This window comes from Leptonotus elevatus, chromosome 6 (assembly GCF_054856555.1).
Source record: "Leptonotus elevatus isolate MCC_2025b chromosome 6, RoL_Lele_1.0, whole genome shotgun sequence".
Taxonomy (NCBI): Eukaryota; Metazoa; Chordata; class Actinopteri; order Syngnathiformes; family Syngnathidae; genus Leptonotus; species Leptonotus elevatus.
In genome coordinates this window covers 24,822,839-24,846,502 of record NC_141244.1, presented here as the reverse complement: position 1 = coordinate 24,846,502, position 23,664 = coordinate 24,822,839, and the positions used below count along the sequence as shown (strand labels likewise).

The 23,664-nt window shown below is 40.4% G+C and overlaps 2 protein-coding genes across 2 annotated transcripts; one reads left to right on the top strand and one right to left on the bottom strand.

Moving 5' to 3' along the window:
• Window positions 1–183: 183 nt before the first annotated feature.
• Window positions 184–8,417, top strand: abhd16a (abhydrolase domain containing 16A, phospholipase). Its single transcript, XM_086078357.1, has 20 exons — window positions 184–332; window positions 861–917; window positions 1,060–1,126; window positions 1,252–1,338; window positions 1,444–1,529; window positions 1,613–1,686; window positions 2,460–2,567; window positions 2,646–2,760; window positions 3,865–3,966; window positions 4,051–4,114; window positions 4,193–4,242; window positions 5,042–5,165; window positions 5,601–5,705; window positions 5,970–6,033; window positions 6,123–6,179; window positions 7,025–7,087; window positions 7,161–7,237; window positions 7,345–7,443; window positions 7,525–7,571; window positions 8,077–8,417. The coding sequence occupies exons 1-20, from the start codon at window positions 231–233 to the stop codon at window positions 8,158–8,160; spliced, it is 1,632 nt and encodes a 543-aa protein (XP_085934483.1). The 5' UTR covers window positions 184–230; the 3' UTR covers window positions 8,161–8,417.
• Window positions 8,418–9,018: 601 nt separating this feature from the next.
• vars1 (valyl-tRNA synthetase 1) lies at window positions 9,019–23,280 on the bottom strand. The gene is made up of 29 exons (XM_086079371.1): window positions 23,193–23,280; window positions 22,259–22,602; window positions 21,885–22,028; window positions 21,596–21,812; window positions 21,416–21,531; window positions 20,946–21,021; window positions 20,546–20,646; window positions 19,399–19,526; window positions 19,153–19,317; window positions 19,002–19,083; window positions 18,807–18,926; window positions 18,335–18,443; window positions 18,084–18,263; window positions 16,972–17,096; window positions 16,786–16,889; window positions 15,621–15,779; window positions 15,406–15,496; window positions 15,229–15,334; window positions 14,894–14,964; window positions 13,390–13,515; window positions 13,192–13,296; window positions 12,791–12,938; window positions 11,666–11,793; window positions 11,383–11,538; window positions 11,098–11,310; window positions 10,060–10,171; window positions 9,824–9,999; window positions 9,582–9,731; window positions 9,019–9,485 (listed from the first exon to the last, which is right to left on the bottom strand). The coding sequence occupies exons 2-29, from the start codon at window positions 22,598–22,600 to the stop codon at window positions 9,417–9,419; spliced, it is 3,819 nt and encodes a 1,272-aa protein (XP_085935497.1). The 5' UTR covers window positions 22,601–22,602; window positions 23,193–23,280; the 3' UTR covers window positions 9,019–9,416.
• Between the last annotated feature and the right edge of the window lie 384 nt (window positions 23,281–23,664).

Sequence of the window (23,664 nt, the reverse complement as noted above, 5' to 3'; positions counted from 1 at the left end):
GCTTAATCTAGTGCAAGCATCTTGTCTTATGATTTTGATTCTGTCAATAAACGTTCTTTTACAAATGGTTAATTCTTGTCGGTAGATTGGTAATGTTTGTATTTTGGAAAATCGGCACATTCTGCTCTTACCTCTGACAAACAAATAATTAAACCATTACGACGCAATGACCGAGTTTTCGCATTCGGGAAAGTTTGTCCATCGCGCGCTTCCGTCGTTATCCAGGAAGTATGGCCGCCTGGTTGTGGTTTCGCTGTGTTTTCGGGCCTCACCTGCAACGAATTCATCGCCACCCGCAACCGACTTGGCCCCAGGGACGAGTCGTCAGGACGGTAGGAGCATGCACGTCATTTCTCGTTCATTTCGACGCGGCTCACTCCACAATCGGAAGCGTTTTGGTGGCTGTTAGCCGAACATGTCGCTCCCAGGAGCTACATGCGGAAGTGTCAAATGTTTATCAATGAGCATAGTTAACATTAAAAGTGATGAATGCAACGAATGACATGCAGCATTATCCTTGTTTGTATTTGATGTTTTACTGGTTGTCACCGTTTAAATTCGCCAGCGTTCTCAACGGTACCCATCAGCTAATGCTAACGTTAGCATGATGTGCAGTTTCAATTTGATAACCTGACATAGATAAGTAGATAGTTATGCAGTGAGTTCACTTTATTCAGGTAACACTTTTTAGGGGAATGACTCGCAAACTGCTTTAAATGGTTAAATGCATATATAAAATACGGGAAAAATGAATTCAATGAAACAAGCTGTAATTCTCGCCTAATTGATTGCAGTAATTTAGATCAAATTGGAAAATGTTCGAATGTTGATTAAATGGCGTGTCCCCTGACTTTGTACAGGGATGGAACTACCAGCCAGGGAGTTTGGAGAAACACACACACAGCATCCTGGGTTGGGTCAGTATTAGGTGTACTGTATTGTCAGATTATACAGTTTCAGATCTTTGAATTTAATGTCAGAGTGTAATTTCTTTCCATTGAGGCAAATGATGATGATGATGATGATGATGATTCATGTGTCTTTGTGTCTTTCCTGCAGGCTTCCGCTGTGTGGTATCTGTCCTATTGCAGCTCTCCTTTACTGCTATGCTATCTGTATGGAAAAGGTCAGAAAACAAGACTTATAGAAATGAACATTCATGTTCTTAAATACTTGTGATTTGTAACGGAATCATTGAATGAATTGCTGATGATTCGGAGCGATATTCGTCGTGTGTGTGTGTGTTTTTAGGATATATCTGCAGCAGCAAGTTGGCGCCGGTGAGTCAATACGTGGCTACGATGCTTCTGTGTCTCCTCGGCGTGGCGTGTCTCCGAGGTGAGGTCACGCAAATCGACCGTTTGCATGATATGCTCGAAAAGCAGCGTGATAGCTCGCCGTTAAAAAAAAGATGTCGTACCATTCCTGCAAAAAATGATTTAGGCTGGGGAAGATGGAAGAACGCTCAATATCTGGAGTTTGTTTCCATTTTGGAGGAGACGAAGAAGAATCCCTCGCCAGACAACAAGGTGCGCTCGCTTTCGCTTTCGCTTTCAGCCAGCAATCGGCGAAGGGATTGGGAGTCAAATGTTCTTGTTTCCGTTTCTTGCAGAATAAGTTGCGATGCTACAACTTTGACTTCTCTCATTGGCCTGCGGATTTCAGCTGGACCGAAGTCAGCCATCCGTAAGCTTTGGTTGTTATTTTGCCGTCTTCGTGTACTATTTGTAGACCGATGCTCAATTGTAATCATTTATCTTTGTGCATTTTCTGCATTTGTCAATTTGAAGTCATGTTTTGTTATTTTAGTAACACAATTTAAAAAATCTGATTCTGACAAATTAATCAACCGATGAATTGATTTATTAGGATCATTGTTAGTTGCAGCGCTGGTTCCCACCACTTGTGGGTGTAGTAGAAAGGGGGCCATTATCTCATGCGCTCACAGCCATTTTGACTGAAGTAACCCCCTTCGCTCTTGGCTGTTTTACTGGATTTCGCCTGATTTTGGAAAAAGCTGACAGAATATTGTGTTCTATTCCTATAAAAACATGGAACCTACAAAACTAAAGATTAGAGTCTCTTCTTTCATCAGAAAAAAAGTATATTGTTTCCGTTTTGCAGCATTTAGCATTAGAATATGGCAAAGTTTCATCATTATTCACAAATCTGTTGAAAACACGAGAGCTTGTTGCAACATGGCCCGGGTTGATCTCTTATACTCTGCTGCCACCTGCTGGCCGTTTCTGTAATTACTACCATTGCTCGAAGCCGCTTCTTCATGTCAGAAGCTGCATCAAAGCCTTCTGTATGCTCTCGCATAAAAAACATAAAAAAGGTATGAATACGTTTTGGGGAGTGAAGGAGTTACTCTGGTCCACGGGTCCGCCCGCCAGTGTGACTCGGGGCCAAACGTTTCTTCAGCTCCTCGTTTTGATTTCCCCGATTTTGTGCGACAGGAAGTTGACCAAAGCCGGCGTGTCCCTGCTGAAGCGCGAGCCCCGGCCGAGAGGGACGGCGGACGCCATGCTGCACTCGGTGCGCACTCTGCCCTGCCACGTCATCAGGTGTTGTTTTTTTCGCTTCACTTGCCGATTTTTGGTATCGCCGCTGCGCCGCATGCTCACCATTTTGTTTCGTTGCAGTTTCCTGGTCGTGCACTCCTTCGGGAGGCGGATGCTGTATCCGGGCTCGGTGGGATTGCTGCAGAAAGCCATGAGGCCCATGCTGGAGGAAGGCCAGGCCAAACTTATAGAAGAGGTAAACACGCACATGAAGCTGTTATTATGACTTTTTTTTTCTTTTCTTTTCTTTTTTACTCATTCACTGCCATTGACGACTATAGACGTAAAAAATTAATGCGAACTATTTCTCTTAGTTTAACTTTTTTTTTTTTTCATTTTTTATGAAAACCTATTAAAAAATAATAATATTGTACATTTATATCATATAACATTTGTAATTAATCGTGAGTCAACTATTGAAGTCATGAGATTAATTATGAATACAAATTTTATTCGTCTGACGCCCCTTATTTAAAAATATTTGTAAAATAAATTTTGGGTGGCAAATTTGGAGGTTTATCTGCATTTTTTGAAGAATTTTTATTTGGGTTTTCATTTGGGCAGCCATTTTGTCACTTTTAGTTGACTGAAAATGACATCACAGTTGCTCAGGTAACGACCAATCACAGATCAGCTTGATTATTATTATTTTTCCTTTACTACAGTGGAACCCCAAACACAATTTTGGCTCTTCACCTGTAGATTCACTTATTCACAATTATTTTTCTAGCTCAGTTTTTTTTTTTTTTTTGTGTGTGGCAATTTTGGAGGTTTATCTGCATTTTTTGGAAGAATTTTTATTTGGGTTTTCAACAGAAAAAAAGTTTCCCAATGCATTTCAATTGGCAATTTGGCATCAATTCTATGCGGATTTTCGTTTTTCGCGGGCCGAATTGGAGCAACAAAATCCTTTTCGGGGCAGCCATTTTGTCACTTGCTGTCGACTGAAAATTACATCACGGCTGCTCTGACCAATCGAAGCTCAGCTTGTAAATGTCACATGACCAAACTCAGAAAAAAGGTGATTGGTCGTTTGAGCCCTGATCAGCTGTGATGTCATTTTCAGTCGACAGTCGACCCCCCCTCGTGAGAAAAGCAATTGTATTTTGCTGCTTAACTCGTATATTTCACAAATGCTATGCCGTGTTGAGACTCGTTTAGATGCACAGAACATATTACTGAATAACAAATTTTAACCCAAACATAATCATTTTCAAATCGACTCTTATCAGCCGAAAATCCTGTGACTAAATCAGGTCAAACCTTCGCTTAAAAACCAAGTGAAAAATCTTCCTTCCAGTTTGACGGCCAAAGGAACAAGCTAACGGCCTGCGACGGCAACGAGATCGACACCATGTTTGTGGACCGCAGGGGCCGCGGCGGAGACAAGGGCCGCACGCTGGTAAGTCACTGAGTGTGTGTGCGTCGCGGGTGCGTCGCGGGTGCGTCGCGGGTGCGTCACACGTGCGTCTTCTTGGCGCCCCAGGTCATCTGCTGCGAGGGCAACGCGGGCTTCTACGAGGTGGGGTGCATGAACACGCCGCTGGAGGGTGAGAACTCGTCCTCGCTGGCGTCCGTCATTCAGCATTTCCTCTTTTGAATTACGTTCCGTTCGATGCGCTCCGCAGGCGGCTATTCGGTCCTGGGCTGGAACCATCCGGGCTTCGGAGGCAGCACGGTAAGTAAACCCAGTGGCTTCGTGTGAAACAAACGTCGACGGCTGATTGCCACCCGAGGGAATGAAATGAAAGCAAAGCGACGTTCTGCATGGAGAAAACTGCCAAAATTGAAAATAAATTAATTACTGAAAGTGAAATTAAAAATGGATATAAAAAATATAATTAAAAAATGGAAATAAAAACAACAGAAATATATATCCCTAAATAAATAAATAAAATAAAAAAGGAGATTAAAAAAATTTATATAAAAATAAATATCGAAATAAATACACAAATAAATAAATATGAATGGAAATAATAATAATAATTATATATATATATATATCCCTAAATAAAATAAAAAGTAAAAATAAAAGATTAAAAAATGTAATTAATAAATATCGAAATAAATACATAAATAAATATATAAATCAATAAAAACGCTCTGCTCATTTATTTCATGCTGCAGACGCTCTGTCAAGTCGAAAAATTATTCATTTATTCAAATAAATAAATGTGAGAGCAGAACTTATTCATTTATTCATTGATATTTAATTCTCAAATTATTTGTGTATTTATATCATTTATTTTTTAAATTTAATTTTTATTTTTAAATACATTTTTACTTTTATTTATTTAGGGATATATATATTTTTTTGTTGGTTTTATTTCCATTTATATTTATTTTTGTGGTATTTAATTTTTGAATTATTTTTTTATATCCATTTTAATTTTCGATTTTAGTCATTAATTAATTTATTTAAAAATGTTGTCAGTTTTGGATCAGATGTTGAATGCTTGTGTGTGTTTTTGTGGCAGGGGGTTCCCTTCCCTCAGAATGAGGCCAACGCCATGGACGTGGTCATCCAGTTTGCCATGCACAAGCTGCACTTTCAGCTCAGCGACATCGTCATTTACGCGTGGTCCATCGGCGGGTTCACAGGTTTTGTCATACGGATTTTTACCATGCGTTGCCATTTATAGCTATGATACTTCACACACACAAAATAGTCCAACTCTTGTTTGGAATCAGCGGGGAAAAAAATCATCTCTAAATTTCATTATTATTCACAAGCCTGTTTAAAACGGTGTGTTTTTGCAACATGGCCCTAGTTGATCTCTTCTACTCTGCTGCCACCTGCTGGACGTTTTTGTAATAATTACCATTGCTTTAAACATTCTCTTCAGTCCAGAGGCTGCATCAAAGCCTTCTGTATGCTCTAGCATAAAAACAACAACATATAAATACGTCTTTGGGAGCACGGTAATATTTAAAATAGAACGTATTTATATGTTTTTGGGAGCAAATGCGTTTTAAGGGAAAAAATGTGGCAAACAATAAACTGTGATTAACAAATGCATTCTCATTTGTGTGCAGCCAGTTGGGCGGTGATGTCATACCCCGAGATCCAATCAGTCGTGCTGGACGCGTCTTTCGATGACCTTCTACCTTTGGCCCTCAAAGTCATGCCCGAAAGCTGGAGTGAGTTCTTCCTTCCACTTGCCTTTAGCATTAGCATGTGCCGATGATCGGCGGCGATATTTGGCATTTTGACAAATCTCGAATGCTTGCGAGCGTCGCGAATTTTGGGTATTTTTTTTAAAAATCGGGTAATATTTTCTCTTTTGCTGCAAAAGAATATCGGCATGAAGTATCGGTTATCGGCCTCCTTGACGACTAATCATCGGTATCGGCCCTGAAAAAAAACACATGTTAGTGCTAACCCGTTTGTGCTTTGTGTGTCAGGGCCGCTGGTTCAGTATACGGTGCGACAGTACATAAACCTCAACGTTTCCGAGCAGCTTCTCAAGTGAGTCCCGGCAAAGCCGTGTTATTCAAGTGCAGATGGGGGAAGGCATCTATTTGGCTGGTGTGACGTCTGTGCTTGCCTCCGGTCAGGTACCAGGGACCCGTGTTGCTCGTGCGCAGAACCCGGGATGAGATCATCACCACATCGTAAATCGCACACGCAGCATTCCCTCATTTGTTTTTGTTTTTATCCTCATATACAGTGACATTTTACGGTTTACAATTTTTATGAAAAAATTAAAAAAACAAAGAAACTTTACTATACATAATAGCTTTTTTTTAATAATAAAAAAAAAAAAGCCTTATCATCATGGATTTTTCATTTAAAAAATAAATAGAAGCCTTACTTTTAAGGTGAAACTTTTTTTTTTTTAAATAAAAAGAAGCCTTACCTTGCCTAATCGTGTATTTTAGATTTGTTATTGTTAAAGCCTTACTATATATACATCATGGTTTAAAATAAATAAAAAAATAAAAATAAAAACTTCACTATAAATGTTTTTTTAATAATAAAAAGAAGCCTTATAGCTTTTATATAATAATAAAAAAAAGCCTTACTATATATACATCATGGCTTTATTTATAAAAATAAATAAAAGACTTACTATAAATCATGTTTTTTTTATTAAGAAGCCTTACATCATCATGGCTTTTATATGAAAACATTATTTTTTTTAAAGCCTTACTATATATATCTTGGCTTTGTTTTGTTTACAAATAGTAAATAAAAGCCTTACTATATATATCATGGCTTTTTCAATAATAAAAAGAAGCCTTACATCATGGCTTTTATTTCTATATATTTATTTATTTTATTCGTTACTATATACATCATGTTTTTTTTTTTATAAAAATAAAAGCCTTACCGAAAAATCATGGATTTTTTTTTTTTTTTACGCCTTACTACACTTCTTTTTTTTTTTAAATAAAAAAAACGTACTAAATGGCTTTCATTGCAAGGACATTTTAATTGTTGTCGTTTTTCTGTGCAGGAGTTCCGATGACGTCATGTCCAACCGAGGAAACGAGCTCCTGCTCAATCTGCTGCAGTTCAGGTCAGCGGCGATGCGCGTTTGCCGCGTTTCCAGTTGCGCGCACAAGTTGACATCATGTGCGTGACCTCGGCAGGTATCCCAAAATAATGAGCAAGGACGGGGTGCAGGTGGTCCGCCAATGGCTGGGGGCCTCCAATCACGTGGAGGAAGGTAATGAGCAGCTTTCACTTGGGACTTGGATTTCACTTTGAAGTGACGCTGCAATCAAACAGTTTGGGGGAAAATGGCAAACTTTCAACTATTTGGTTGCCACGCAGCATCCGTCTACAGCGGCTACCAGGTGGACGACGACTGGTGCACGTCCGTGTTGCTGTCGTACGAGAGCGACGCCGACGTCAAGTTTCCCTGGAATGTCGGTAAGAGCGTCTTCGTCGTCCTCCTCGTCGTCATCCTCGTCGTCGCAGTCAGGTGAGACTCTCTCTCCCATGTTTCCCCAGGTGAGGACATGACCGTCGAAGGGAAGCAACAGCTGGCTCTCTTCCTGGTAAGGACATCGTGTGTGCCTTTTAGGGGCGTGGCCTACTGAGTGATTTGGCTCTTTGTCCACTCGCATATTAAAAAAAACATTTTGCTTACAACGCAAAGCCAAAAAAATGCTTATACCTGAAAACTCTTAAGTTGGAGCACTCGTAAGTCAAGGTGCTCGTGTGGTTGCACTGGAGCAGGCGTACCTAATAAAGTGTCTGCTGCATCTCGAGATAATTCTACAGTTAAAATGGAGCAGCCTTTCTTTTCTTCTTTTAAATCGCATCGCTGTCGCCATGGCAACCATGTCACCTGTGCTCCGGGCCCTCCTGACTGCTGTAATGTATTTCCTCGGCAGCCTGGCCTGGCTTATTGAAGTCATTTAACATGAAAGGAGCGGCGTGCCATCAATTACAGCGCATGCAACGCTTCCTCTCCATCCGTTCACCTCCAGTAGAAAAAAAAAAGAACAAGAAGTGGAAAATAATTTGGGTTTTTTTCCCCCCCCTTTTCCGTCCCGGAAGGCTCGCAAGCACATGAGGAACTTCGAGACGACGCACTGCACGCCGCTGCCCGCCTCCGAGTTTCAACCCCCGTGGAAGCTGTAGAGAAAAGAGGGCCGATGGAAATGGCGTCACCCTCGGCACGATGTCGTGACTTGATGCGTTTTTTTTTTTGTTTTGTTTTTTTAAGTGTAGTGCTTCATTGCTGATAGGCCACAAAATAAATTATTACAGTTGTTTTTTTTAAGAAATGCACATTTTTTTCCATCCTCAGCTACCTCTTGGGGAAAAAAAAAATAATTCTTCCATTCTGTTATCCAGTCTGAATTGTGAAATATGGCGAATAAAGTCTTTCAATAAGGGTCTCTGCTGTTTTGTGGTTTGGGGGGGTTAAAAAGTTATTCAAACACATTTCGAGAAAAGACAAGTGTTGCAAAGTATCACATCCCATAATAGCACCTTTGAGGCATAGAATACAACAATAGAAAGATATTAAAGATATTCCTTTTAAACTGGCGAACTTTTAGTCACTGAATGTTTGTAGTATCTTGCATTTTCGTCTCTTTTGAGAATTTTTATTTCAACAGTTCATCTTCACCCCCGAGAAATCTTTACTTGTCGCGATCGTTAAATGGCGCCTCTCCTGTACTGTCATTGGCTGGTTTAGAACAGTAAAAAAATACGTACTTTATCTCAATGATAGAATCTCTTTTCTGCTTATTAAAACAACATTTCTCAGAACTTAACTTTTTAATGTGCTTGTTTCTCAAAATTATGCAACTTTCACTCCAAAATCTGACTTTTTCTTGAAAATGCTACTTCTGGAGAAAAAAAAAAGACTTGTGGAAATATTACTTTTTCTTGAAAATAAGTTTCTCCAAAAAAAAATTCTTCAAAATTGAATAATTTCTCCTGAAAGTATTACTGGAAATGTTTTTTTCTTGAAAATAAATGACTGAACACTTTTTCATTCACATTTGAGGAAAAAAAAGTTTAATGATCATTTTTCTGAAAGTACTTTATCCTTGAAAATATACTTCTAAAAAATGAGACTTCCTTTGAAAAAAAAATTAAATCAAAATGTGCAACATTGCTAAAATGAACAAATTGATCTTAAAGTTTTGCCACAAAATCATGACTTACCAAATAAACAAAAAAAACACTTTTTCTAAAAAATAACAAAAATAAAATTACAACTAATTCCTGTCATTTGGTTCCTTTGTAGCATGTGGGGAGAGTTGTTTAAAACATTTAAAAATAAAAAGACTACATCAACCACTGTTTTTCTTTTTTTTATCCAATTTCTTTTTGACATGATCCACTTTGAACAAAAACTAAAAATCTAAGCTCATAATGATGCATTACATCATCTTGTTAAAGTTGTCCATGGCTTCTTTAACTTTGTCCAACTCTGTCTGACTCTGTCGCAGCTGAAACGAAAGCGACATAACGAGCACTTGTTAGCGGCTAACACATGAAAGTGCCCAAAAAACAAAACAAAAAAAACACCACGTTGCCATGGTCACCTTTTCGCCGTCCTGCTGCTGCACCTTGAGCGGCACCTTGTCCCTGTAGTCGCTCTTGGCCATCTTGTCGTGCAGCTTTTCCATCAGCTTGTCCAACTCGCCTTTCTTGGCCTGCAGCTTGGACAACTCCTTGTCCACGTCGATCAGACCCTGACGTCACCGCGGCAACAAAAGCGTCACTTTGGTGGACCAAAAGGCAAACGGCACGAGGGCGTGCACGCGCGCGCGGCCGCTAGCGTCACCTTGATCATGAGGTTGACGGTGCATCGGTCCGACGCGATGGCCACGGCGCAGCCGGCCGGCACGACCTGCCCGGCGCTCAGGGGAATCACGGCCTGGCAGTAGGACAGCGTCTGGATCTGCACGTTGGACGTCTGCACCAGGGACACCGTGGCCGAGTCCGCGCACTGGAGGTAGCCTAACACGCAAAAAGTGTGTGCGTGCGTGTTCATAAGCGGACTGCGATTTCTTTACTTACAGTCCGCCCGCGTCTTGGTCAGGTTGTAGTCGGCCCGGAGCGAGCGGATGGTCTTGACCACGTTCATGACGAAGTCCATGTTGCGGTCCACCTCGTCGCTGTTCCAGCAGAACTGCAAACACAACGTGGTCATTGGCGTCAAGGAAGTAAGCGCGAGTGGCATCTCAATGAGAGGCAAAAAAAAAACTTGGAATGTTGGGGAGGAGCCAAGTTGAAGGCGGGTTTTTGGCGGAAGCCATAGAGAGACTTTTCAGGCAATTTTTCAGGAGGCGAGTACGAAATGGTGCAACACAAAAATTAAGAAATGGACAGTTTTGTTGAATAACGAGTTGTCTGATCTCATCAGTACGAGTCATTCTTCGCAGAGGATAAAGAAAATCTGACGGTGAGTACAGTTAGATCATCTGATTATGTGTTTCCGCACCGTTTGTGTTCAAGTCATTCTTGAAAGAGTTTAAGCGCCGCCAAAATGGACGCTAGTTAGCATTAGCGTGCTAAAAAAGCGGTATGCGGTTCTTTTTAGCACAACTGGTAATCGGGCTGCTTGATTATGGAATAAATAACAATCACAATTATTTTGCCAATGATTGAAATCACGATTATACAAACAATTATTTATTTTGGGGTACAATAAGCATTTAAAAAAATATTAAGACCAATAAAAAAACTAGAAACACTACAATTATTATGAATTTATATTTTATTTATTTTTATTTTTATTTATTTTAAATAAATATATATTTATTTAGCTGTGCAGTAGGACAAAACAAGAACAAATCAAAAATATTACGACCATTTTTTTTTTGAAACATTAATTATGCAAGTTCATTTGAGATTAAACTAAATGTATTAAATTAGTTATTTAAATTTTTTTAAAAAGGTGCAAATGTATCAATTTAAACAACTCAGAAATGAGTATTAATAACGATTATGCAGATTTTGTCATTGTGTAATAATTGAAATTGAATTCCCGACGACTTGCGCAGCCCTAAACATCTTGAAGCTTCTATTTTGAGTTGGCGCGCCGTTCTCGCTCACCTCCTGCGCGTCGGGGTACGGCGTGACGGAGACGCTGGGGGCGTCCAGCTGAGGCCGTCGCCGCGGCAACCTCTGGTAGAGCTCCTCGCCGACGAAGGGCATGATGGGCGCGAGCAGGCGCAGGCCCGCGTCCAAGCACGTGTACAAGGTCTGCCTGCACACGCCGGCTCGTTTCTCGCCGCCCTCCTTGCCCAAGACGGGTTTCACGCTCTCCTGCCGCGAGAAAGAAAAAGGTGACGACGAGGGAAAGGTGACGATTGAGGGGGAAAAGGTCAACGCGGCTACCAGGTAGACGTCGCACAGCTCGTACAGCCACAAGTTGTAGATGGCGGTGGTGACGGCGGGGAAGTCGTACGCCCTGAAGCCGGCGTCGCACAGGCAGACGGCGGCGCTCAGCCTGGAGAGAATCCAGCGGTCCGGGACGCTCTCCTCGCCGCACAGCTTTTGAAAAATACATTGGAAATTAAATACACGTCTGCACTTGCGCATTTGCATTTGCATTTAGAAGTTCTTTGGGAAATTAAAAAAAACTGAAAATAAATACAAATACTCTTTCCACTGAACCCACTTGGGCTTTCTCTGAAGGTACAAAGTTGTCGCCGAGCGTCTTCATGGCAAACTTGACGGCGTTCCACAGCTTGTTGCAGAAGTGACGGTAACCCAGGATGCGATTCACATCCAGGTTGATGTCCCTGCCTGGGGGGGGGGGGGGACACACACAAACGATAGTGATTTTGTGCTAATGAGGTCAACGTGACAACATTAATGTGCAAAGTACTTGAAATCCGATTCACTATTCGTGTTGACGTTGCAAAAATAAAGACGTTGCAGTCCTACAAATAATTAAAATCCAATTCGATCAAATAGACATAAGACCACCCACTAATGCTATGTTAAATATAGACAAAAGTTATAGACTCTTAATATATTTCATTTTTGTTCCAATACATTTTTCAATGCACGTGTAAAAGTTCCATTAACCAAATAATATAATTTATAATACAATATTTTATATATATATATATATATATAAAATTTGTTATTTATTTTATATTATTTTATTATATTTTTCCCCATTTATTATATAATGACGTTGAACAAACTTACTGTTGAATGCATATTCGCTGTTCTCAGATAAAAAATTTTTTAAAAAAACATTTTATTTTAATATGATTTGTTATCTATTTATATTTTTATAATTTGTTATTTTATATTATTTTATTATATTTTCCCTCCATTTATTATGATAAAAAGATGTTGAACTTAAAACTACTGTTGAATGCATATTCGCTGTTCTCAGATTAAAAAAACAATGGTAAAATATTTTTTTTATTTTAATATGATTTTTTATTTATTTATATTTTTATAATTTGTTATTTATTTTATATTATTTTATTATATTTTTCCCCATTTATTATGATATGATGTTGAACTTAAATCTACTGTTGAATGCATATTTGCTGTACTCAGATTTTTATATATATATATATATATATTTTTTTTTTTTTTTAAATATGTTATTATATATTTTTATATATTTTATATTATCATTTTATTCAATTTTTCCCCATTTACACCCATGGAAAACGTATCCAAAATGTTCATCGGCACTTTCTGAAGAACTTCTCGGGCTTCTAAAAATAAACCCAGATTTGGTGCCGCGTCCATCAAAACGTTTGCGGCACGCGTTCACCTTGGCTGGTGTATGCGCACAGGGCGAATCGGAGGGCGTCGGTGCCGCACTCCGGGATGCCGTTGGGGTAGTCCGACTTCTGACCCTGCTTGGCTCGCTCCACCTCCACCGGGTCCAAGTTGCTGTGCGCGAGCTGCGCGTGCAGACCCTGGAGGAGTAAAATAAAGAAATAAAGGCGCTTAAGCGACGACGACAACAGCAAGCTGGCGCGCGACAAGCGCTCCGCTGCCCCCTGGTGGCCTGCTCTGTCAACAACAGTCCTCCAGGCTGGTAAATTCATGACGGATGGCTTCAATAAAAGCTCTTTGGTTGCTTCATAAAGCTTCGAGAAGAGGACGCTTCCCGAAGGCCGCCGCCGCGCGTGTGTGCGTGGCACGCATCGAGGAGAGATTAGGATTCACCTCCAGGGAGATCCCGGTAATGACATCAAGAGGGTCGATGACGTTGCCGAGAGATTTGCTCATCTTCCTTCCGTGGGCGTCCCTCACCACGGCGTGCAGGTAAACCTGCCCACAGCGACGACATGACTCCGAGTTGTTGTCGCGCTCGTCATCGGGGCGGACGGGCGTCGGGCGGCGGGCGGCGGTGGCCTCGCTCACCTCTTTGAAGGGCAGCTTGCCCGTCAGTTCGAGGCCCATCATCACCATGCGAGCCACCCAGAAGAACAGGATGTCGTGGCCCGTCTCCAGCAAGGTGCCCGGGTAGAAAACGCTCAAGTCCTGAGTCTTGAAAAACACAAAAACACAGATGACGCAAATTCGAAAAATGATGGCAAACTTTCAGGCCTTTTGAGTTGATTCGCAACTTGAGTTAATTATCGTCACCTTCCCTAAAAGAATGGCTTCTTTTTTTCAGAAAACATCAAATACTGGTTAGTTATCTTTTACTTACTAATAATTTTACTCCAGGGAGAGAATTGAATGATCCGTTTAACTCGCCGCAATATGATTGGCTACTAGCAAAGATCAGTCAACAAGCTGCCTCTGTTAACTCATTCACTGCCATTGACGGCTATAGACGTCAAAAATTCATTTGAACTATTTCTGTAAGTTGAACATTTTTGCCCCACTTTTTGTTAACAAGAGTATGAAAACTTAGGGAACATTTTTATTGTACATTTCGAACAGATATAAAATTTGTTAACTGGTGAAGTCATGCGATTAATTATTATTTTAAAAAAATTATTACCTGGGTTTTATTTAAAAAAAAATATTTGTATTTTTATTACAATTACTTTAAAAAAAAGAAGAAGAAAAGACTATTTAAAATTCAGGAGTCAGGCGATTACATTTTTTCATAATTAATCGCGTGACTTCACTAGTTAAATCTCGATTAATCACAAATGTTGTATCCTAAATGTACAATATATTTTTTTTCTAGGTTTTCATACTCTTGTTAACAAAAGTGGGGCAAAAATGTTAAACTAAAAGAATTAGTTCAAATGAATTTTTGACGTCTATAGCCGTCAATGGCAGTGAATGAGTTAATTATGAGAGGCCAGTCAATTTTTCCCCTTAACTGAGAAGAGAGGGGAGGAGTGAGCAGTTACTTTGCAAACAAAGGTGAGCGGGCAGGGAGAGAGAGAGGGAGGAAGAAAAAAAGCCTTGGTGCCAGCAGGTACTAATTAACCCCAAGGACGACATGAGTATTCCATAGGTTTGTTCTTAAAAATAAAAAAAAAAGCTCACCATCTTGGAACAGAAAATTTTCAATATTTATTAATTTAAACTTAACATGGTGCATGTTTCTTAATGTACCAAATATTCTATATTTTCTTAAAAAATAAAATGCATTTAAAATATAGTTAAATAATATTATTTGACTAATCATTCATTAATAATATTAATTAATAATGTAATTTCGAATTGTTCATGTCAAGGTCTGCTCCAGGACAATGCATGTTTCTGTCATAGGCCAAGATACTGCACATGCATGTTGCCGCGTCTCTCCGGCAAAACGGTGGAGAAGAAAACGCTCTTTAAACAAGGGAAGGTGTAAACGTGGAGGCGTTTTAAATGGAAATGAAAATGACATTTCCACTTCGTTTTGTGACTCAGATGAGCCCTTAAGCTTGTTCCCGCTGAGCCCAGTTGCTGTTTGTACCTCATTAGGCCAGCCGAAGATGGAGAAGGGGAAAATGCCAGATGAGAACCACGTGTCCAGAACGTCCTCATCTGAAACACAACAACAACTTATTAAATATTAAAGAGGATTTAAGCAGCTTGTTCAGCCATTCGTTTATTTTCTCGCGCTTGTCCTCGTTAGGGTTGCGGCTAGCTAGCTTTGGATAAAAGGCGAGCTACGCCAATTGCAGGGCACAAACAAAGACGGACAACGGGCGGATTCCGAGCCAGAACCGCTGACTGGATTATTTCCAATGGGAAATCACCGGGAAAAAAAGGTCCACTAGATTTCAATACAGTAGATTAAAAAGTGACCTTGTCTGAGCGTCACTTTGTCAGGCGTCACATTGAAGCGCTTTGCCGCCTTCTCTTTGGCCTCCTCCACGGTTCTGCCGCTCACCCAGTAATGGCCGTCAACATCCTGCAAAAGGGACAGACGCAAGAAATACGCAATCATGGCAATGCAAATGAATGACCTGTCGGCCATCTTACCTTTCCTGCTTTCACGGACGCGTCGTTGACGGTGATGAAGTAAGCGGGGATGCGATGACCCCACCACAGTTGCCGCGAGATGCACCAATCCCTGAGAGGAGCGCAAGGGGGACGCATGACCGGCAATTGGCTTTCGTAATTGGAACAAACCTTGGTTGTCATGGTGACAACATGTACCGTTGCTATAAAATAGGCAGGTGGTGTTAAATTCGCACCTTATGTTGTCCATCCAGTTGAACCAGGTTTTCAGGTGGTGGTCGGGGATGATTTTCAGGCGACCCTCTCGGACGGCGTCCGCCGCCTGCTTGCCCATGTCGGCGCAATTCACGTACCACTGCGGCTTCAACAGCGGCTCCACGATGTCCTTCGAACGACTACACGCACACACACACACAAGCAAACACGTTGGCACCCGCGCAAAACACACACAAAATACAAAAAGGCATACACACTTAAAAACCCAATATTAAAAAAAATTATATATATATATATTAGAGGTTCGATTAAGAACGATTTTTGCTTCAAAATGATTTGATTAACAATGATTTTTGCTTCAATCTATAGATGTGCAAGGAATTGTAATGATCTACTCCAGTCTGACTTGCTAATGCTAATTAGCGCGCCACTCGCGGGAACTTTTATCACTCAAAAGAACGGCTCCACGCAGCAAAAAAAAAAAAAAAAAAACTTTTATTGGAATAACTTGATCGTGACTTTTTCCTTCTACTCTCTAATGTGGCTACAACTTAACAGTGTATTAGACCGCGTGGAACCACACTGCCCCTAAGTGGCCAAATCGGGTACAACATGAACAGCGCTCCCAATAAGGGCACACACAAACAAAGGGAAGACAGTATAAAATAATTTAAAGAAAATCAATCTTGGGACATTTAAAATCAATTCTGAATACTAAATACTAAATGAGAATCGCAATTCTTATGAAAATTGATTTTTTTGGCACACCCCTAATTATATATATATATATATATATATATATATATATATATATATATATATATATATATATATATATATATATATATATATATATATATATATATATATATATATATATATATATATATATATATATATATATATATACCAAATGTGCAGACAAAAACAAATAAACCAAACACACGACATACAAAAAAAGAGACAAAAATGCAAATAAAACCCCCCCAAAAATACATAGACAAAAAACCGGCAAAAAACAAAACAACAACAACAAACAAACGCACTCAAAACAAAGACCATACAAAAACAGAAAACACTCAAATCAAAGACACACAAAAACCAAACAAAAAAGCAAAAAAACAAATCAACACACACACACAAATAAACATCAACGCAACCACCAGCGACTATCAGCCTCCTGACCTGCAGACGGGCACCACCATGGGGTTGTCTTTGACCTCTTTGAAGTGTCCTCTGTCCTTGAGCGCCTCCAACACGGCTTTCCTGGCCTCAAAGCGCTTCATGCCCTACATCAGAACAAAAAAAGTTTGGCATAAAAATTGCCCGAGCAAGCACAGCGGGGAACGGCAGCTTCTAACGAGGGGGTACCAGGAAGGGAGGGGGCACGTTAACGAGCAGGCCGTTCTCGTCCAGGATGTTGACGAAGGGCAAGCCGTGCCGCACGCCCACCTCGTAGTCGTTATGGTCGTGAGCCGGCGTGATTTTCACGGCACCTGAAGGGCAAATGTTGCAAACGGAGATGAGGAGGCACTCAGCTGAGGAGGACCAAAATGAATGAAAGTGAAAATAAAAACGGATATAAAAAATGCAATTAAAAAAATAATAATTATATATATATATATATATATATATATATATATATATATATATATATATATATATATATATATATATATATATATATATATATATATAATAAATTGAAATAAAAACAAGAACAAAAATATATATTCCTAAATAAAGTAAAAAATAAAAACAAAAATATAAAAATAAATGTTGAAATAAATACAAAAATAAATTAAAATTTAAATTAAATATCGATTCATAAATAAAGCTCCGCTCTCACATTTATTTAATGCTAGACACGCTTAAGACCGCCTCCTCATTTGAATTTTGACCTGACAGAGCGTCTGCAGCATGAAATAAATAAATGTGCGAGCAGAGCGTTTATATTTATTGACCGATATTTAATTCTATTTGTATATTTATTTTTGTATTTACTGTATTTCGACATTCATGTTTATATTAATTTTTATTTATTTAGGGATGTATATATATATATATATATATATATATATATATATATATATATATATATATATATATATATATATATATATAGTTTTGTTTCTTTGTTTGTATTTCCATTTATTTATTTTATTTAATTTTTGTATTATATTTTTGATATCAGTTTATTTTCACTTTTTTTTAAATTTTATTTAGCTATTTATTTTTAATTTTGGCCGTTTTGGTCCTTCATACTCAACCAATTCTTCACTCATTGGAAATATTGCCAGATTTTTGTTTTTGTGTCCTTTCTGAAACACCCAAAGACGGCGATCAAGCATAAAAGTAGTGCTTAGGCGTCATCTCGTGGCACTAAGACAGTTAGAAACCATTTTATGTGCCATGTGATGGTGTTTTTTTTTTTTCCCGCTATTCTTGGCGCCTTTACAATCAACGTGTGTAAATTCTCTTACCCGTTCCAAAGCTCATGTCCACAAAGTCGTCAAAAACAACCGGCATCTTGCGGTCGCAGAAGGGATGCAAAACCATCTTGCCCTTCAGGTGCTGGTATCTGGAGTCACTGGGGTGCACGGCCACCGCCGTGTCGCCCAGCATGGTCTCGATACGAGTGGTCGCTACGATCACTTCCTCGTCTGATGATGAAGATCGTCAGCGTGTCAACTTCAACTTCAGCTTCAGCTTGACGGCAATCGTGCTGCAGTACCTGAGCCGTCCACTTTGTAGGCGAAGGACACCAAGACCCCAAACTCCACTTTGTCTTTGTAGCCTGGCACGGGCAGCAACGTTCTGCCCGTCAGCTCCTTCTTGTCCACCTGGAAAAGCAAGCAGCAAGTTGATTAATTGCCAAGAACGACTTCAGCCGTTCATTATATCAAAACATTCAGTGCCGAAATCATGTATTTTGGTAAAATAGAAAACTTGAATTTAAAAAAGGTGGTAAGACTACATAATGTTGGGAATTGTGCTTTTAGCATGCAAAAAGGCAATAAACAGAAGATGGCAAAGTGATTTCGCGCTTTAAGTGGAGGAATGGATAGATGTAATGTTAGCTATTTATAATATGGAGAATGGAAGTTGAGAAATGCAAAAAGATTTGGATTTTTATGAGGTCATTAGGTTGTATTTGACCTTTTGTAATATCAAACCATTTTAATTTCCCATGCTTTGCAAGTCACCTCGATATCGGAGATGGCGGAGTTGAGCGAGCAGGACCAGTTGACCAGCCTCTTGCTTCTGTAGATCACCCCCTTGTCGTGCATGCGGATGAAAGCCTCCTGCACTGCGTAGGAAAGTTTCTAGGAAAACACAAAAGAACCAATTAGGAAGGACGTGGTGCAAGCTTTTGGTGAAATGACTTGAAAGGTGCTGACAGGATCCATTGTGAAACACGCTCGGTCCCAGTCCAGAGAGGATCCCAGTTTCCTCAGCTGGTGGTAGATGCGATCTCCTTTTCTGTCAAAACAAGAAATAAGGCAAAAGTTTCCACGCATCAAAACATCTCACTCCTTCATTTCCACTCACTCGTTCTTCCACTTCCACACTTCCTCGATGAACTTGTCCCTGCCCAGGTCGTGGCGGCTCATGCCCTTGTCCCTCATCAGCTTCTTCTCCACCACCACCTGGGTGGCGATGCCGGCGTGGTCGCAGCCCGGGTTCCACAGGGTCGTCTCGCCGCGCATTCTGTGCCTGCGCGACAGACGGGAAGCGGATCAACATCCAACTGTTGCGCGAGCGGCGGGGCAGCCTGCGAACGCAACTCGTTGTTACCATCGGGTCAGGCAATCCTGGATGGCGTTGGTGAGGGCGTGACCCAGGTGGAGCGATCCCGTCACGTTGGGTGGGGGGATGCACAGCATGAACATGCCGCTGGGGTTTGGAGCGCTAATATTTTGCCTCTGTTTAAAATGAGCAAATAGTCAGCGATGTATTTTTATATAATCACAGTCCATTTTGTGGTCGTGAGTCCCCAGCAGAGGGGCTTAGGGAATTATTTGGCAAAATCTTGAATGCAATTTTTGAAGGAATTAATAAAAGGACAGTCAACCCTGGCTATTCGTGGGGAACAGGGCCAGAGACCTGACCTAAATACAGAAAAATCTAAAGTAATTGACGCTCACAAAAAAGGCTTGTAATTGCCTTTGGATGTCACAAGATGTTTTTTTTCCCCCTAAAAGATAAAGCTGGCCTGGCCACATGAGGTTCCTACTTTCAGGTCAACGTAGCTGCTTGGCACCAGGATGCCACTAGATGTCGCTAAAGCAAGATGTTTGTATGCAGGAGTGGCAGAAATACGTTGCAATAATAACAAATGAACTAAGCATTTTCTTATTTGTAAACTAAAACGATTTCTACAAATACATTTTGTTACAATAACTAATACTGTATACTTAAATTAAAATAATAAAAAAAAATTTTGGTTCTCTTTTTTCCAAAATTAATCATAAAACCAGAATTTGCATTTTGCTATTTTCTTTTTGAGGATTGTTAAATGTTTAGCATGTCAAAACAGGAAGGTTATAAAAGTATTTTACAATTTGTGACAAGTGAAAGTAATTCAAATTTAACTACTAAATTTAATGTAGGAGTTTAAAACAAATTAAAAACTTTTTTAAAAAAACAGTTACAGGACCCCAAAAAACTGAACGCAAGATGTTGGTCACTATCACACTGGGAACTCATTTACAACATCGGCGAAACAGACGGTAAAACACATGAACATGCATTGATCTCGCCGTTTCAAGTAGCAAATGGCTTCAGCAGTTAACGTCTTCGTGTCTATTAAGCAAATTCCAATTACACTCCAGAGTGGCAAAAAAAAAAAAAAAAAAAAAAGCATCAATTTGGAGAAAGAGGCTCCCAGATGGTGCGTTCTTGAGATGTGAAGCCACTACATGAGCATATGCAAGGCCCTTACCCCGTATTCTGGCTTGAAAAATCCCTGCTTCTCCCACCAGGGGTACCAAGCGGACTCCACATATTGAGGGCTGTACGAGTCAGGCAGCGGACTGATGACATCTGGCAGCACAGAGAACAGGTTGAAATGTTCACTTGAGGCTAAAAAATGTCATTCGCATTCTTCACGCCATACGACGACTCCTCGCTCGCAGGCTAAACGGAGGAATGTAAGTACAGTGAAGCCTTGACTCGACAGTATTCTTCTACTCTATAAAAGACATACATGAATAACAATTAAATAGAATATAAAGGCAAACCGTACAGCATTGTGATTTCATGCTTGAGTGACCGTTGACATTGTGCTGACCCTGTACATTCAGTTTCATGAAAACAACAACTGTTTTTTTTTTTTAACTCACCTTTTTTCTCCCCAGCGGGAGTTGGAATGTCGTATGTGATGATCCCCAACTCCTTTTTCTCAGGTTTGGCCTTTTTCTAAAATAAAAAAATTAAATGAATTAAAAAGCGCACTCCTTTGATATTATCATTATTATTGTTAACAATGTACATTGCATTAATTTTACAGAGTTAATATAAATGTATTTTTGTTTCAATTTATGTCATTAAATAAATAGGAAAGAGATTTATTGGTTATAATAAAAATATAAATATTCATAAAAACAATTTTGCGAGTAACATCGATTTATGAGTATTTCGTAAAAATGATCATTAGAACCATTTCACATTACACATTTTAACATCCATCCCATCTACAAATGGGCCGACCCACCAGTTTGTATAAACAAAAACATCAAACGTGGCCTTTGAGCAGAAAAGCTTGCGCATCCTTTTTTCCACACTCTAAAAAGTGACTTTAGCGAAGTTGTACCTCCGTGGCCGGCAGCGTCTTTTTCTTCGCCTCCATCTCCTTCTTCTGTTGGAACTTCTCCAGCTTTTCTCTCTTCTTTGCCTCCTTCTTCAGCTGCGCTTCAGTCTTTACCGGTCCTGGAACAGTCAACATTCAGTCCCAAAACAACAATACCAAACATACAAAATGTTATTTACCGACCGTTGAGCGCATCGTGTGCCATGTCGCCAGCAGCGTTGTTAGCAGCAGCAGGAGGAGGACTAGCACAAACTCTGGCCTCTGCGTTGGTGTTCACCGGCGCCATCTTCTCACACAGAGTGACTTTCCCAAGCACTTTGATGAAGTGAGGCTGGTTGATGCAGGTGGTGAACCATCTCGTCAGGTTGGTCAATGCGTTCCTGTCGGACGGCTCCAGCGCCTACAGGAGCGGTAAGAGGAACCAGAGTGAGGATTCCGCCCAACAGGGAGCGGCAGACATGAGAATACGCACGTATTTGAAGGGCAGAAGAAGAGCCGAGGCCACGGCCATGTCGGCGAGGGTGACGCTCTCCCCCACCAGGTACGTTCTTGGCTCCAGCGTCTTATCCAGAATCTTTAGCATGCGGAACAGCTCAGCACGGGACGTCTGCTGGAGCTGACGCGTAAAAACCGCACACGTCAGCAACACGTGAAAAAAAAATAAGAGCCCTAAAAACGTTTCTATTCGACTACAACATGAAACTCTTCCTCCTCACTTCAACATAGTTCCTGGGCTCAAAGACGGCATCTAAATCTAAGATGCATACTAGGGCTGGGACAAAGTCAATTAAGCCGACCAAAAAAATAATTTAAAAAAGTGTCGACACGAAATTTGGACTCCCTCACCTTCTTGTCCAGCGTCACCCCCATGAGGGGAAAGACGACAGCGCAGGACGGCGGGATGAGCTCGTTGTCGGCGAAGCTGAGCCATTGCCACACCTCGCTCTGCTGCTTAACACCCACGCCGGCCCTCTTCGCCTGCACGGCCAGGTACCAGGCCACAGCGTTGGCCCCGCTCAGCACTTCCCCTGCGCCCAACACCAACGAGGGAGTGGAGCGGGCCAAGAGAGTGGCGGGGGGGTCGTCAGTGACAGTCTTGACGCCAGAGGAGCGCCACGCCTCGGCGGCGAGGAGAGCCAGGATGCTACGAAAGTCATCGGGGTGGGGGGACACATACAGAGTGGCCATTCCTGATGGAGAGACATAAAAATAAAAATAAAAAGTCATTAATCAATCAATAATTTTGTGATCCAACTATAGTGCTTCATTGAAAATGTTGAACTTGAAGTTGGAACCTAAACAAAAATGCAAAAATTCACACTAAACTCTGCATAATGGACACGAGGCCATGCAAACGCCACATAAGCATAAGAGATTCAAACACAGAACTTCTAGACAACTTAGTTGACATGTCAACCACTAAGCATCACTTTTACATTTTGATTGTTTCATTACAAAGTCAGTGTGATGGTGTATTAACTTAGTTCCAAATATTTGAATGCAGAGTGTATTTGGCACAATCGGTAACGAGTTTCTATGAATTGTATGTGTTTTGTTGAAGTTGAAAGCCAAACAGTATGAAGAAGAGCCGAGCAACATAGTGATCGTCGCCACCTGTCAAAAGCTGACTCGAGTCAATGCTAAGTTAGCTTTCGCTTTTATTAAACAAAGTCAAACACGAGTTTTAGCAACAATTATGTGCTTTATTCGCGAGGTAAGACATTGGTTAAAAGTGTTCCCGTGTTTGGTACGCGCGTGTCCACATGTGTGTTGCTCCTACCTCAGAAAGAAACAATAAGAAACGTCAGCCGATCAAGACGCTGCTCCCTGCATGGGTTCTCTCACGCCACACTCAGCAGTCTGATGCAATGGGACACTTCCGGGGTTCAGCCGTCACTTCCGCCCCAGCACGGAAGTCTCGAAATTTTACAAATCTAAAAATTCGTTCAAATTTAAATTTTTTATTGTTTTTGTTTATTGAAACGCGGCTAAAACACACATTGTATCGTCGAACAAAATAGTCGTTGAAGACAGTCAATTTATTATTTGCAATGTAGAACATTAATCGTTACTATAACTTTATAATATTGTACTGTAATAATGGGGCAAGCCAAAAGGAAAACAAAAAAATTTCAGTCCTTGTTTGACGTTCACTTTATTAATGGCTTTGATTTTTTATTTTTTATTAATCTATTATGGCAAACTTCTTCCTGTAATATCCTATGAATGTTGTAGAAGTGATTATTTGAAAA

Coding starts and splice junctions, on each gene's coding strand:
- abhd16a (XM_086078357.1), top strand. CDS start 231: ATGGCCGCCTGGTTGTGGTTTCGCTGTGTTTTCGGGCCTCACCTGCAA. Junction 2,761..3,864: donor AGGCCAAACTTATAGAAGAG/GTAAACACGCAC, acceptor TCTTCCTTCCAG/TTTGACGGCCAAAGGAACAA. Junction 7,572..8,076: donor AACAGCTGGCTCTCTTCCTG/GTAAGGACATCG, acceptor CCGTCCCGGAAG/GCTCGCAAGCACATGAGGAA.
- vars1 (XM_086079371.1), bottom strand. CDS start 22,600: ATGGCCACTCTGTATGTGTCCCCCCACCCCGATGACTTTCGTAGCATC. Junction 19,084..19,152: donor GTGTGGAAGTGGAAGAACGA/GTGAGTGGAAAT, acceptor TTGTTTTGACAG/AAAAGGAGATCGCATCTACC. Junction 18,444..18,806: donor CCGCCATCTCCGATATCGAG/GTGACTTGCAAA, acceptor TTGCTTTTCCAG/GTGGACAAGAAGGAGCTGAC.